Source organism: Balaenoptera acutorostrata, chromosome 3, assembly GCF_949987535.1.
Source record: "Balaenoptera acutorostrata chromosome 3, mBalAcu1.1, whole genome shotgun sequence".
Lineage (NCBI taxonomy): Eukaryota > Metazoa > Chordata > Mammalia > Artiodactyla > Balaenopteridae > Balaenoptera > Balaenoptera acutorostrata.
Genome location: NC_080066.1, coordinates 16620792 through 16638055, shown reverse-complemented (window position 1 = coordinate 16638055; position 17264 = coordinate 16620792). Strand labels below are relative to the sequence as shown.

Sequence of the window (17264 nt, the reverse complement as noted above, 5' to 3'; positions counted from 1 at the left end):
CATCAAAAAAGATAAAAATATTTAGGAATAAAATAAACCAAGGAGATGAAAGATTTTAACACAGGGAACTATAAAACATTGCTAAAAGAAATTAAACAAGATACAAATAGATGGAAAGACACCCCATGGTCATGGATTGGAAGACTTACTACTGTTAAAATGTACATAATAGCCAGTGCAATCCCTATCAAAATCCCAATGGCATTTTCTGCAGAAATAGAAAAAATACTAACATTCATATGTAATATCAAGGGCCCCCCAATAGCCAAAACAATCTTCAAAAATCAAAACAAAGTCATAGGCCTCAACCTTCCTGATTTCAAGATACACTACAGCAACTGTAATTAAGACAGTGCTGTACTGTCATAAAGATAGATACATATGCACACCTAAAACTAATACAGTGTTATATGTGAATGATATCTAAATTTTTAAAAATAAAAATAAAAAAATAATTTAAAAGATACATAAACCAATGGAACAGAATTGAAAACCCAGAAATAAACCCTATCACATACGGCAAAATGATTTTATACAAGAGTACCAATGGGGAAAGAACAATCTCTTCAACAAATAATGCTGAAAAAATTAGATATCCACATGCAAAGAACAAAGTTCATCCTTCCCTTACACTATGTATAAAAATTAACTCAGAATGGATCCATAACCTGAATACAAGATCTAAACCTATTAAACTGCTGGAAGAAAACAGAGGGGAAAAGTGTCAGGAAATTGGATTTGGCAATGATTTCTTGGACATGACACCTAAAGCCCAAGCAATGGGGGACTTCCCTGGTGGTCCAGTGGGTAAGACTCTGCGCTTCCAATGCAGGGGGACTGGGCTCAATCCCTGGTTGGAGAACTAGATCCCACATGCATGCCACAACTAAGAGTCCACATGCCGCAACTAAGAAGTCCACATGCCACAACTAAGATGTCCGCATGCCACAACCACGAAGCTTGCATGCTGCAACTAAGACCCAGTGCAGCCAAAATAAATACATAAATAAATACATAGAAAAAAATAAAACTTTTTAAAAGAATGAAAAAAATAAACAAATGGGTCTACATCAAATTAAAAAGTCACCACACATGAAAGGAAACCATCAACAAAATGAAAAGGCAATCCATGGAATGGGAGCAAATATTTGCAAACCATATATATTACTGTAAAAAGGCTTAATATCCAGAATATATAAGGAACTCATGCAACTCAATAGCAAAATAACAAATAACCTGATTTTAAAATGGGCAAAGAAATAGAAAAATTGACATTTTTCCAAACAAGACATACAAATGAACAATGGGTGCAAGAAAAGGTGTTCAACATCACTCATCATCAGGGAAATGCAAATCAAAATCATATGAGATATCACCTCACACCTGTGAAAATGTGTATTACCAAAAAGACAAGAGAAAATAAACACTGATAAGGATGAGGAGAGAGGGAACCCTCATGCACTGTTGATATGTAAATGGATATAGCAACTATGGAAAACAGTATGTAGGTTTCTAAAAAAAATTAAAAATATAAGTACCACATGATCCAGCAATAACACTTTCAGGTATATATCCAAAGGAAACAAAATCAGTATCTCAAAAAGATATCTGCACTCCCATGGTCTTTGCAGCATTATTCACAATAGCCAAGATACTGAAACAGTCTAAGTGTCCATCAATGGATGAATGGATAAAGAAATTGTGATATACATACAAAATGGAATATTATTCAGGCATTAAAAAAAGAAGGAAAACCTGCCATTTGTGACAACATTGATGAATCTGTAAGACACTACGGTAAGTGAAACAAGCCAGACACAGAAAGAAAAATATTGCATGACCCCACTTACACATGAAATCAAAACAAACAAAAACAACCCCTCATAGTAACTGAGAGTAGAATGGTGATTACTAGGTGCCAAACAGAGGGGGTCACAGGAAGTTATTGTTTAATGCATACAGTTTCAGTTTTGCAAGATGGAAAGAGCTCTGTAGTGGAAGGCAGTGATGGTTACACAATATAAATGTACTTAACACCACTGAACTGTACATGTAAAAATGCTTAAGATAGTATACTTTATGTTCATTTTCCAATTAAAAAATTAGAAAAATGTGTATATAAATATATATGTGTGTGTGTGTGTGTGTGTGTATATATATATAGCAAAACACGAGAAAGTATATTTTATAATGTTACTAATGCTTATGCATCAGAGTAACATTGCACATAATTTATTTTCCTATGTACTTTTCATACTTCTTCAAATGTTCCACAATAATACTTTCAAAATCAGCTAAAACACAATGAATGTTACTTTTCAAAACTCACAAAATAAGAAAATGTATTACCAAATAATACATATGGTATTATTTAATTTCTAAAGAATAATATGTATAACTATGGAAAAATAGGAAGGTAAACAAAAATATGTTGACAAGAGTTATCTCAGAGAAACAGGATTATGATGACTTTTATTTTCTTTTTGTATGCCTTCATTTTTATATTTTCATTATTTATGCCATTACTTTTGTAATATAAATGTACTTATTTAAAAAACACAGTAAAATATAAATACTACATATGAAAATATTAATGACCCAGTCAATGCTGTACATAAAGGACAATTCACAAACATAAATGCCTACGATAAATATAATGCTTTCCAATGCTCTTTATAACTACTTAAGGCACTATATCTAGACTAATATTGCTGACTGGATTATCATATTCAAGATCAAACAACCAATATAACTTTAAATATTTTATTATTAAAATGATTGTTAATAATAATGAATAGTAATTTAATTAGTAATTATTATCAGTTTATCTTGTTTTATTATTAATGAATATTATTAGTAGCTTATAATTAAAATATTAAGTAATATTTTATGCTTAGCAGTTTACACAGAATACGTACATTACGTTCTTCCTTAGCTGCTGCTTCTAACTGAGCTGCAAATTGTGAACAACATACCAAGAATGAATTCAGATCATCCCCAACCTTATGAAAAAAGGAGAAAGTTACTTTTATTTCAGAATTCATACACATATCCATCTATCTTTTAGTATATTTAACTACTTTTGAAAATAGTTTTGTGTATGTAATTTCTGTCCCTTGAAATGCATAAAATGAGAAACCATGTTCCAAATGCTATACTAGCAAATTTTCCCAGAAAGAAAGTACATTCTGGGGAGTGGCTCAGTAATGACATATACCCAGCTATGTCTCTCCTCGCAGTCTCCTCTACACAGGTGTAGAAAATCAAGAATTCCAGCCTTAGCCTTCTGAAATTTAGGGGTAGCAAAAAAAAGTACACACTTAAATATATGTTAAATAACGCTTTGTGTTAAAAAATGACTGCTAATTATGACTTCTGATTATAACTATACTTGCCAAGAGATACAGTCTTGCACCCTTACTTAATGAGCAACAGAAAATTTTGAGGAAAAAAGTTACATATTAAAAACTCACAATGACTGAACCTCTTTTAGCAGAGCAGTGATCTGTAAACCAGACAACTGACCAAAGATAAATAAATCTCAGATGCTTATATACAGTTAGAATTCTGATAGAATGTTCTCCAGGACAAATATGATCCCTCAACATTACATTTTAAACATACTCAGAGGTTCATATATTTTTATCATGGTAAAACCTATAATCATATAGGAGACAGAGGGGGAAACTAAAATAGTCATTCAGGAGAGTGGGAAAATGAATTAACTAGAGTTACTAATCACAAATATAAAGTGAGACCATTAGCAGACTTGGGGATTTTCTTCCACCCACATTCAGGTGCCACAAATAGACGATGAACATCAATTTGATCAAGATACATATTCTTTTCAAGTGCACACAGAACATTATCCAGGATAGATCACATGCTGGGCCACAAAGCAAGCCTTGCTAAATACAAGAAAACTGAAATATCAAGCATCCTTTCTGACCACAACACTATGAGGCTAAAAATCAACTACAAGAAAAAACTGCAAAAAGCACAAACACATGGATGCTAAACAATATGCTGCTAAACAACCAATGGCTCAATGAAGAAATCAAAGAGGAAATCAAAAAATACCTAGAGACAAATGAAAATGAAAGCATGATAATCCAAAACCTACGGGATGCAGCAAAAGCAGTTCTCCAGAGGGAAGTTTACAGCAATACAAGCTTACCTCTGGAAACAAGAAAAATCTCAAACAACCTAACCCTACACCTAAAGCAACTAGAATAAAGAACAAACAAAACCCAAAGCTAGTAGAAGAAAAGAAATCATAAAGATCAGAGCTGAAATAAATGAAATAGAGATTAAAAAAACAATAGAAAAGACCAATGAAATCTAAAGCTAGTTCTTTGAAAAAACAAACAAAATTGATAAAACTTTAGCCAGACTCATCAAGAAAAGAAGGGAGAGGGCCCAAATCAATAAAATCAGAAATGAAAAAGGAAAAGTTACAACCAACACCACAGAAATACAAAGGATCATGAGACTACTACAAGCAACTATAAGCCAATAAAATGGACAATCCAGAAGAAATGGACAAATTCTTGAACCAAGAACAAATAGAAAATATGAACAGACCAATTATCAGAACTGAAATTGAAAGAATAATTTAAAAACTCCCAAAAAACAAAAGTCCAGGACCAGATGACTTCACAGGTGACTTCTACCAAACATTTAGAGAAGAGTTAACACCTATCCTTCCGAAAATATTCCAAAAAACTGGAGAGTAAGGAAGACTTCTGAAGTCACTCTATAAGGCTACCATCACCCTGATACCAAAACCAGACAAAGATACCACAAAAAAAGAAAATTACAGCCCCATATCACTGATGAACATAGATGCAAAAATCCTCAAAATACAAGCAAACCTACTCCAACAATACATTAAAAGGTTCATACAATATGACCAAGTGGGATTTATCCCAGGGATGCAAGGATTTTTCAATATCCACAAATCAATCAATGTGACACACGACATTAACAAATTGAAGAATATAAACCATATGATCATCTCAATAGATGCAGAAAAAACTTTTGATAAAATTCAACATCCATTTATGATTAAAAAAAAAACTCTTTAGAAAGTGGGAATAGAGGGAACATACCCTCAACATAATAAAGGTCATATATGACAAACATACAGCTAACATTATACTCAACTGTGAGAATGCCCACCCTCGTCACTTTTACTCAACATAGTTTTGGAAGTCCTAGCCACAGCACTCAGAGAAGAAAAAGAAAAGGAATCCAAATTGGAAAAGAAGAAGTAAAACTGTCACTGTTTTCAGATGACATGATACTATACATAGAAAATCCTAAAGACACTACTAGAAAACTACTGAAGCTCATCAATGAATTCAGTAAAGTTGCAGGATACAAAATTAATATACAGAAACCTGTCGCATTTGTATACACTAACAACAAAAGATCAGAAAGAGAAATTAAGGAAACAATCCCATCACATCAAAAAATAAAATAAAGTACCTAGGAATAAACCTACCTAAGGAAACAAAAGACCTGTACTCCAAAGACTATAAGACGCTAATGAAAGAAACTGAAGGTGACACAAACAGATGGAAAGATATACTGTGTTCTTGGATTGGAAGACTCAATAGTGTTAAAATGACCATACTACCCAAGGCAATCTATGCTTTCAATGCAATTCCTATCAAATTACCAATGCCATTCTTCACAGAACTAGAGCAAAAAAATTTAAAAATTTGTATAGAAACACAAAAGACCCCGAATAGCCAAAACAATCCTGAGAAAGAAGAATGGAGCTTGAGAAATCACTCTCCCTGACTTCAGACTATACTACAAAGCTACAGTAATCAAAACAGTATGGTACTGGCACAAAAAGAGACATATAGATTAATGGAACAGGACAGAAAGCTCAGAAATAAACCCAAGCACATATGGTCAAATAATCTACAACAAAGGAGGCAAGAATATACAATGGAGAAAAGACAGCCTCTTCAATAAGTGGTGCTGGGAAAACTGGACAGCTACATGTGAAAGAATGAAATTAGAACACTCCCTAACACCATAACACAAAAATAAACTCAAAATGGATTAAAGACCTAAATGTAAGGCCAGACACTATAAAACTCTAGAGGAAAACATAGGCAAAACACTCTTTGACATAAAACGTAGCAATATTTTTTTGGATCCCTCTCCTAGAGTAAAGGAAACAAAAACAAAACTAAACAAATGGGACGTAATTAAACTTAAAAGCTTTTGCACAGCAAAGGAAACCATAAACAAAACAAAAAGACAACTTATAGACTGGGAGAAAATATTTGCAAATGATGCTACCAACAAGGGATTAATTTCCAAAATTCACAAACAGCTCATGCGGCTTAATATCAGAAAAACAAACAACCCAATCAAAAAATGGGCTGAAGACCTAAATAGACATTTCTCCAAAGAAGACATACAGATAGGCATATGAAAAAGAAAACATACAGGCACATGAAAAGATTCTCAATATCGCTAATTATTAGAGAAACACAAATCAAAACTATAATGAGATATCACCTCACACTAGTCAGAATGGCCATCATTAAAAAGTCTACAGATAATATATGCTGGCGAGGGTGTGGAGCAAAAGGAACCCCCCTACCTTGTTGGTGGAAATGTAAATTGGTGCAGCCACCATGGAGAACAGTATGGACGTTCCTCAAAAAACTAAAAATAGAGTTACCATATGATCTGGCAATCCCACTGCTGGGCATATATCCAGAGAAAACTCTAATTCAAAAAGATATGTGGGGAATTCCCTGGCAATCCAGTGGTTAAGAATCTGTGCTTCCATTGCAGAGGGCACAGTTTCGACCCCTGGTCAGGGAATTAAGATCCCACATGCCGCATGGCACAGCCAAGAAAAAAAAAGAGAAAGAGAGAGACAAGGAAATTAAAACATTCAGATTGGACAAGAAGAAGTAAATCTGTCCTTATTTGAAGATGACATAATTGTCTATGTATAAAACTCCAAAGTATCTACAGAAAGATTCCTAGAATAAAGAAGTACATTGAGCAAGGTTGCAAGATGTAAGATCAACACACGAAAATCAATCATATTTCTATATACTAATAACAAACAGGTGGAAACTGAAATTAAAAATATAATGCCATTAAAAATCATTCCAAAAAACATTAAATATTAATGTATAAATCTGAAGAACAATATACAGGATCTTTATGATGAAAATTACAGAATGCTGAAGAAAGAAATCAAACAGGACAATGAAATCAATCAAATAAATGGAGAAACATACTATGTTCATGGTTTGAAAGACCCAACATAGGTATTTTATTACATGAAGCCAAACTCAATCCCTAACTAACAAAACTAATTATAGAATAAAAGAATAATGAACAATGAGTACAGTGTATTAAAGTATAGTCAACTATTAAGAAATATGTAAAAATAATTTGTCTCATCAATAGACTGAAGGTGAACCACATAATCACCTTAATAGTTATATTATTTCAATATATACAACAAAGACATTTATTAAAACTCAGTAATCTCTTCAATGTTGGGGGTTTTTTATTTAGCAAACCATAAATAGAAGAATACTTTCTTAACACAATAAAGAATATACATTGCAAACCAACAGCCAACCACAAGCTTACATATTAAACAAGAGATGCATTAGCATCAAAAGTAGGCTCAAGATATAGATATGTGGTGGTGTGAAGATTTGGGAGATTGGGATTGACATGTATACACTGATGTATATAAAATGGATGACTAATAAGAATAAAAAATAATAATAAAAATAAATAAATAAAATGTTTAAGAACATATACAAATGAATGGAAACAAATTTAAAATTGAAATCCAATAAATACTTTAGTATTAAAAATATATATAGATTTGCCTTAATTAAACTTTAAGATAAGTGTTGGCAGAGAATGGAAAAATCAGTACACTACTTTCAGGTTTCCTAGGAGGATCATTTTCATGGATGGGGGATTCATTCTGAGAACATATACAGACTCTAAAAGAAAATCTTAGCCCTTTTCAGCATTAATGTCTCTACATTAGCGTTACATATACTTACAGGAAAGGTTAATCCTTCATGTACAGGCTTCACAACTGGTTCTTCTCCATTTGGAATGCTAAATCCATAGGTTTCTTCCAAAGTAGAAACAACCTATGAGAAAATCAAAGCAAATTATGTACTTATATAGGGTAAAAATATTACATTAAATCTAAAAAGATATTTAATCAACTATGTCAGAACCATTTTAGCAGTAAGACTTATTTCTACCAGTACCATAAACTTAAATTTTCCATCTCATGCCCCACCTCATATCATCCTGAAGGAGTATGAGCAATAGGCCTTGATCCCTCCCTAGCAATGAAGAAAGGCCCTATGACTCTTCCATTTCTGTGTTGAAGGGAGTCTATGAACAGCTGAAGCATCAAATCTACTTACCACCAGTTTTCCGCAAAATCTAACTGACTTGGCTTTCCTCTTTGAAGAGAGTGGGGAAAATAGAGAGATGGAGACCAGAAAGCAATACATTTTTAAAGGAAATTCTCTGAGCTAACCCCCTGAACTTTGAGCAAACTTGTATTTTGGAAGTTTGATGAACTATATTTTTTTTGTATATTTGTGCTATTCCTCATTGTTCTCCCTTGGTATTTGGTACATTTACAACTCGATTCTGGATCACTGTGCAAGGAAGAAACTCAGAAAAAAGGAAGATTTTTTTTCCCTGACACTAAGAGCTAGAGTTTCTAAAGTGCAGAGAAGAGCTAACAGAGCAGGCCCGAGACTTAGAAAAGACTATCCTTAGAAAGATCTGCTTGTGTCTCAGAACTTGGATTTCAGGAGGGTTCCCACTATTCATTGACTGATGACAGTGGCTCACTGTCCCTAAACTCATTGTACCAACTATATGATTTATGCTGAACATCTGCTTTCCTTCAGGGAGTCTGGAATTTGGGGACATGCTAGGCAGAGAGTACCTAGGTGACCAACCTCCAATAAAACCCTGGGCACTGAGTCTCTAGTGAGCTCCTCTGGTATACGTTTCACATGTGCTGTAACAATTTGTTGTTGAAGGAATTAAGCATGTCCTGTGTGACTCTAAAGGGAAAGAAATCTTGGAAACTTGCACCTGGTTTCCTCGAGACTTCACCCCATGTGCCTTTTCCTTTTGCTGATTTTGCTTTTAATCCTTTCACTATAATGTATCTTGGCCATCAATATGACTATATACTGAGTCCAGTGAGTCCTCGAAGGAAATCACTAAACCTGACGATGGTCATGGGAACCCCCAACCCAGGCACCAACAAGTAACTTACCATCTTCAGATGTTTGGTAATTTTCCTGATCAATTCATCTTCTGCTATTAACTCCTTTGTCTTACTTGATGGAATGGGCAAAGCATACCTTATGATGGATTCCCCTGTTGGTGGAGATCTTAAGACCACTGGTTCAAGTTTATCACGTACTAATTTTGTACTATGTTTTTCTTTTGGTTTAGGCGACAATGGTGAATTAAATACTCCTTTTTTATATGTTAATTCTGGAACATTTGCCAATTTACTACTAGATGCCAACAGATGCTTTACTGGCTTCATTTTGTTATTTACTTAGCTTCTGAATTATAGATGAAAAAATTTTATTCCTCCCTGTAAATAAAACATTAAGATTTCAGATTAAAAATGATGGCAGATTAAAAAGAATGAAATAATGCCATTGCAGCAACGTGGATGGACCTGGAGATTATCATACTAAGTGAAGCAAGTCAGACAGAGAAGGACAAATATCATATGATATCGCTTATATGGGGAATCTATTATTTAAAAAATGATACAAATGAACTTATTTACAAGACGGAAACAGACTCCTAGACTTAGAAAACAAACTTATGGTTACCAAAGGGGAAAGGTGGGCGGGGGGGGGGTGTAGATAAATTGGGAGCTTGGGATTGACATATACACACTACTATATTTAAAATAGATAACCAGGGACTTCCCTGGTGGTCCAGTGGGTAAGACTCCGTGCTCCTAATGCAGGGGGCCTGGGTTCGATCCCTGGTGGGGAAACTAGATCCCACATGCATGCCGCAACTAAGAGTTTGCATACCACAAAGAAGTCCGCATGCCACAACTAAAGATCCCGCATGCGGCAACTAAGCCCCAGCACAGCCAAAATAAATGAATAAGTAAAATAGACAGCCAACAAGAACCTACTGTATAGCAAAGGGAACTCTACTTAATATTCTGTAATAACCTAAATGGGAAAAGAATTTGAAAAAGAATAGATATATATACATAAAACTGAATCACTCTGGTGTACACCTGAAACTAACACAACACTGTAAATCAACTATACTTCAATATAAAATAAAAATTTTAAAAAAGAAAAAAAAATGATAGCCAGACTATCAATTGCCATGAAGATGGTGAATCCCAAATTCAACTCTGGAGAAATTACAAAATGGAGAGGGAAACATTCCTAACAACAAAGGAAAAAAAAAAAAAACCTGTGAGAAATCCCTAGAGGTGTGATTTATGTGTGGGCATTCAGGACAGGAGCTGCAGGGAGGGAAGAAGACAGTGGCAGCAGTGAAAGAACGTATTTAGAAAACTTTAAAATTTTATTTTTACCTTTCCCCCCCCATTCTTGAGCTAATATAGGCCCTTTATATATACCATTATTTCCATAGACAGTAATAGCCTATTATTTGCTGATCCCAGGGTATCAGCAGAGTAATACCGGGGCAGCGCCAATGTCATGCTAGAATAAGGAAGTATAGACTGGGTAGGACTTATTAAGCTTTCATTCTCCTACTTCTCTCTTTCCAAAGCTGATTAAGACTCAGAACAATGCCTCCTCCCATGGGAATTGTCTGATGGACTGGCAAAATTAAGATAGAATAGCATTGGCTCTCTGTTGTCTGCAGTGCTCCACACATAGACTAGTCCCATTGTTGTGGGTTGAACTGTGTCCCCCAAATAGATATGTTCAAGTCCTAACCCCTGGTACCTGGGAATATGACTGTATTTGAAAATACAGTCTTTGCAGATGTGATCAAGTTAAAATGAGGTCATATTGGAATAGGGTGGGCCCTAAATCCAATGACTGGCGTCATTATAAGAAAGCCATGTGATGACACTTGTACACATACAGGGAAGAAGGCCACGAAATAATAAGGGCAGAGATTGGAGGGGTGCAGCTGCAAGCCAAGGAATGTTAAGGATTGCCAGCACCCACCAGAAGCCAGGAAAAACCTTCAGGGGGAGCACAGCCCTGCCAACACCTTGATTTCAGATTCCTAGACTCCAGAATTGTTAGAGAATAAATTTCTCTCACAATAAATCGTTTTAGGCCACCCTTTTTGTGGCACATTATTACAGCAGCCCTAGGAAACTAATTTGCTGATGGAAATGATTCAGTAGAAAGCAAAAAGTATGACTGGGAGAGAGGGAGTTGCTGTGATGATACCCTTGAGTAAACAAGAAGAAATGGGTTTTAAGGCACGAATGGGTCCAACGCACTTTAGACAGGAACAGGGAAACTTTACCTAAGGTAGCAGACAGGAAGGCAGAGATGTGGGCTACCTCAAGAAACCAGCAGAAAAGGATGGGGCACTCACCAGGTGCTAGAAAACGGCCTAATAAATGGATCCATGAAAGTTCACAGAAACTTTAAGAAAAAAAAAAGTTACCTGCAGTGAACACTTATAAAAAAATACTTAAGGATTTTACACTTTTGCTCCATTTATCTCTCCTAACAATGCCAGGAGGTGGATACTCTATCACCATAAAATTACCCAAGTTTATCAGTCACTTTCCACCACGAAGACAAACGTTTTCCGGTTTCCCTTCAAGGATTAGCTTGATATCCATTTCAAGCCCTTTAACGACACATTATACAAAACTATGGGGGTGGGAGGCATAGGGTTTACGGTCCTTAAATTCTCCATCAAGACAAGCAGCTCAGCCACAGCTGAGGCAGTCACGCGGGGGGGAAATGAAGAGAGAAGCAAGGATGCTTCGGCCAGGGAATCTAGTGAACACGCCCACAGCTGACAAGGGAAGTCCCCCACCACTCGGTATACCTGCCGAGGCTGCTGGCAGTCAGGCTACTGGGTGGTTTGGCCCTGGCGAGGCTGGCTCTAAGGTGAAAACGCTGGAAATTCTGCGCCTCCCAGGCTTCCTTAATCCTGCAGACTCCAGCCCTGCTGTTTTACAAACGGACATTTGCGCTGTAAGACGCCAGCCGCCGGGCGGCCGCAGCGAGGCTAAGACGCCAGCCGCCGGGCGGCCGTTGACGTCACGTCACGACGCCGACGTCCTACGTCAGACGCCGCGGGCGCGAGCCGCCCATCCCACGCGGGCGGGGAGAAGGGCGAGGGCTTCCGGCAACGGCGGCGTGTTCGAGAGCCTGCGTGTGTCCACCGCGCCGTCGGTCTCCTGTGCGATTCCTTCCAGACGCTTCACACGCGGAGATGCTTACAGGCTTTTGGCCTCGAGAAATAACGTCCCGTTTAGTGCTGTAAGAGCTTGGGCTACACCGACAAAACCTGAGCCCCAGGCCCTCCTCTGCCACCGTCTAAATGTTTCACTGCGAGGTGTTGTGGAGTCAAAATTTTTTTTTTAGACTATTAAATATTTTGTTGTTGTCGAACTATAGTTGATTTACAATGTGTTAATTTCTGGTGTACAACAAAGTGATTCAGGTACATATGTTAAATACCATGTACCATGAACATGTACCACTTACATTATTCTTCAAGGGATAATAGGAAGATTTCTGCTTCCAGCAAACTGGTGTAACAGGGACTGGGTTCATCCTCCTAGCTGACCAACTGAAAAATCAGACAAAATATAAGAAACAATGAATTTCAAGATATTGGCTATCAGGCAATTAATGACAGTGATCCCTGGGTAACAGGAAACAAACAAGATGAGCCCTGTGATTTCCTAAACTTACTTCCTGAAGAGAGGAGTTTCCAAATCATAATGCAAAGAGGGGGGAACCCAGGCAGACCCCAGAAGTCTCCCTGAGTTGAAGAAAAGATGTCCAGTAAGGCCAAGGAAATTTGAGTTAAGAGGAGGGAATACTAAAGAAGAGATTGAAAAAGAGTGAGAGAGCTCCATTAATTCTCAGAGGGACCCCCTTCAAGTCCACAGCGGATTAATGTCACCGTATGCATGTATGGGCTAGGGAAAGAGCCACCTAAAAGCATCAAAGGGTACAATACTCACAGGTCACAAAGAGCTGGAAATATTTTATATTCTCACCAGCTAGAGTGAAAAGCTTTATAATTTATGGGTACTCCCTAAGTACTCACAAGGATTTTGCCACAGGAGGTGGTCAAAACTAGTCTTACACTAAACACTTCTCTGGACCTGACAAATGAATCTTCAAAGTAATACCTGAAAGAATCAAACAGTTCCAATAACTTGACTGAGACCCAGAACAGAGCTCAAGAATATTTATACACATATCAAAACATCCAGCACCCAACAAGGTAAAAATCACACTGTCAAGTATCCAATCAAAAGTTGCAGGGGAATTCCCTGGCAGTCCAGTGGTTAGGACTCTGCACTTCCACTGCAGGGGGCACAGGTTCGATCCCTGGTCTGGGAAGTAAGATCCCACATGCTGTGCAGCACAACCAAAAAACAAAAAGTTGTAAATCATGCAAAGAAAGAGGAAAATACGATATACTAATGTAACGGGCTAAAAATCAATCAGTCAAAATGACCCCAGTCATGACAGATGATAGCATTGGTAGACAGGACAAAATAATTATTACAACTGTATTCCATATATTCAAGAATCTAGGGGAAAGATTGAACATGTTAAGTGGGGAGATAGAAGATATGAAAGCACTCAAATCAACTTTCCAGAAATGAAGATTACAATGTCTGAGAAGAAAAAATGCACTGGCTAAGAGAAACAGTAAGTTAGCAATCACAGAAGAAAAGATTCATGAACCTAATAGCAAGATAAACCACCCAGGAAGAAAGATACAGAAAAGATTCTGTGCGGGGAAAAAAAAAATTCAGGATTTCTGTGAGCCACAGAACAACTTCAAATGACATAATATACATGCATATGGGTTCCTAACTATTTTTCTAAGTATGATGAAATGTATAACTCCACAGATCTGAGAAGCTCAATGAACACCAAGCACAGGAAACATGAAGGAAACAAGACACATCATAATCAAATTGCTTAAAAGCACTGAAAAAAAGAAAATCTTTAAATAAACCATAAGGATAAAAAGGCACATTACAAAGATAACGTAACAAAGACAAAGATGACAACAGAGTTTTTGTCCAAAACAGTACAAGACAACATTATGCTAAGTGAGATAAGCCAGATAGACAAAGACAAGTATTGTATGGTATCATTTACATATAGAATCTAAACAAGTCAAACTTTTAAAAAAACAGTAAAATCATGGTTACCAGAGGATAGGGGAATAGTTTGATGTTGTTTAAGGGTACAAACTTAGTAGTAGATAAGCCATAGAGATCTAATGCAAAGTATAATGAATACAGACAATAATATTGTATTATGATTATGTGATAGAGGTGCTAAATATTGCCACAGTGGCAATTATGTTACAATATATAAATGTATCAAAACTTTATTTATTTATTTACTTTTTGGCCTTGCCCCATGTCTTATGGGATCTTAGTTCCCAGACCAGGGATCGAACCCAAGCCCCAGCAGTGAGAGCGCGGAGTACTAACCACTGGACTGCAAGGAAATTCCCTCAAAATTTATAAAATGCAATACTGGAGATGACAGAGCAACATTATTAAAGTACTGAAAGAAAAAAATGGTTAATCTAGAATTCTTTAGCCAGAATAATTATCTTTCAAAAAACAAGGTGAAACAGAGAATTTGTCAGACACACAAAAGCTGAAAGAATTAATCAACAGCATACCTGCACTAAATAAATATTGAAGGAAGTCTTTCAACCAGAAGGAGAATGATACCAGTTGCAAATTTAGATCTGTCAAAGAATTGAAGAGCACTAAAAATGGAAACTACGTGAGTAAACATAAAGATATTTTTCTTATTTAAATCCTCAAAGGTAATTGTTTAAAGAAAAATCAGTAACAATGTGATGAAGAATTTAGAACATAGGTGAAAGTAAAATGTATAATAATAATAGCACAAAAGCCAATTGGGAGAAATGGAAATATAACATTGTAAAGTTCTTATTCTATATGTGAACTGTTATAATACCACTTGAAAGCAGTCTGTGATGTAGGCTGGATAATGGCCCCCAAAGATAAAAGGTCTTAAACTCTAGAGCCTGTGAACATTCATTACCTTTTACGGCAAAGACTCAGCAGATGTGATTAAGGATTTTGATATGAGGAGATTATCTGAGATAATCTGGGCGCCACAAGTGTCCTTATAAGAAAGAGGCAGAGGGGGACTTCCCTGGCTGTCCAGTGGTTAAGACTCCACGCTTCCACTGTAGGGGGCACGGGTTTGATCCCTGTTCAGGGAACTAAGATCCTGCATGGCACAGCCAGAAAAAAAAAAAGAGGCAGAGGGAGATGTGACATAGAAAAAGAGAATGCAGTATTACCAGGGAGGCAAAAGACGCGGGTGACGTGGTCATAAGTCAAGGAATGTCAGCAGCCACCAGGAACTGGAAGAGGAAAGAAGCAAATTCCCTTCTAGAGCTTCTGGAGGGAGTGTAACCCTGCCAACACTTTGACTTTAGCCCAATGAAATATTTCACATTTCATGAGAGAATATATTTATTTTGTTTTAAGCCACCAAGTAATAATTTGTAACAGAAGTCATAAGAAACTAATACATGTAATAAGTTAAAGATGTATACTCTAAAACCTAAAGTGAACCATAAAATAAAACAGAAAAGAGTTGTAGCCAGTGATTCAAAAATAAAAAGGAGCTAAAATGGAATTTTAACGATACCCATGGGAGGTGAAGAAGCTGGGGGCCATTTGCTGCTATTTCCAATACAGAGAAGTACTATTAAGAGAATAGCAATCAAACTGCAATCAAATCTGTGTATCAGATAGCAACCCAGGAGTCAATTAAATTCAAGGATCTTGCAGTAGTTTGGGAGAGCTGCACTAAGGCATTTTCCTCTGTGAGGAAGAGTCTTGGAGCTGTTCTAAAAGACAAAAGAATATGAATGTCCCTTCATTTCCCTGTACTTCCCAGTGTTTAAGGTGCTCCCTCCCCAGGTGCTTGTTTTTTCTATCCTTCCATTGCCACAAAATAAATGTGTCCCATTCCAGGAACAAAAACTATTGATATTTCTTTCCAATAATCCTTTACTTTCACCCAAACTTTTCAACTGGAAGAATCAGTCAGGAGCAAGAGGGACAAGAGGATTTTCATAAAACTTATAAAGACCCATTATATCCCCATCTTTCAGCCTGTGGGGGCCAGTACAGGGGAGAGGATAGATGCAACGCAGGGCAATAAGTGCCCAAATGCTATAGAGTGCTTCATCTGTGATTTCCCATGTGATTTTCTCTATCTCAGGAACTTTCACTAAGAGGGCCAGAGAGTGCCTTTATGGTCAAAACCCACTTCAAGAAAACTCTGACTTTTTACTGTCATCTCTGAAAGGATATAAGATTGGCTTGATAGAATTCAGGAGAAGTTGAGCTTAAGAGGGCCAAGCTATTCCCATCCCTCCTTAACAAATATGTGTGCCTTCCCCTTATCTCCCAAGCTAACCAGCCAAAGTTCTATAGATTTGCAAGATTTCTGCCCATAGCAGACATAAATTTCCCTCTTTTTGCATTTGGCATTGGTGTCTGTAATTGTTGTATGAAAGGATCAGAACTTTCCTCTAACCCAGGGTGGATCTTAGCATTGGTTGTTATCATAGGATGGGTGTGAGGCTGACCATCAGATCGACCCTCTAGCCCTCACCCCAAGGAGAGATAACAAGAATCAAGTCATGAACCTGCCTCCCAGTACTCAGCCTGCAGCCATCTCTCTAATTCCTCCTCAGTGACAGAGAATGGAGTGGAGGATTACTTATTGCTGGATTGAATAATATGGCTGTTATTAAATCCAAGGACTTCCCTCAAATCATGTTAAGTGAACTAAATGGACTGTGGAGAGGCTCTCTTGTATTTCCTGTTCCAGGAAGCCATGATGTGTCAGTATTCCATCTTCGTCACTGAAACTGTCAAGAACTGTGAAGGGTCTACAGTTTTCCTTATTTGTTAGAAAACAAGTCAGCCTACCACAGTATCATAGACACTG

The 17264-nt window shown here is 36.8% G+C and overlaps 1 protein-coding gene across 1 annotated transcript in view; it reads right to left on the bottom strand.

Annotated features, from left to right (window-relative positions):
* Nucleotides 1–12232, bottom strand: part of CCDC7 (coiled-coil domain containing 7) — a 327643-nt gene extending 315411 nt beyond the window's left edge. The window contains exons 1-4 of the mRNA XM_057544500.1: nt 12094–12232; nt 9329–9658; nt 8076–8168; nt 2919–3002 (exon numbers count right to left, since the gene is read on the bottom strand). Coding sequence (XP_057400483.1) covers nt 2919–3002; nt 8076–8168; nt 9329–9607 — 456 coding nt within the window. The 5' untranslated portion in view covers nt 9608–9658; nt 12094–12232. The remainder of the gene's footprint in view (nt 1–2918; nt 3003–8075; nt 8169–9328; nt 9659–12093) is intronic.
* Nucleotides 12233–17264: the final 5032 nt, after the last annotated feature.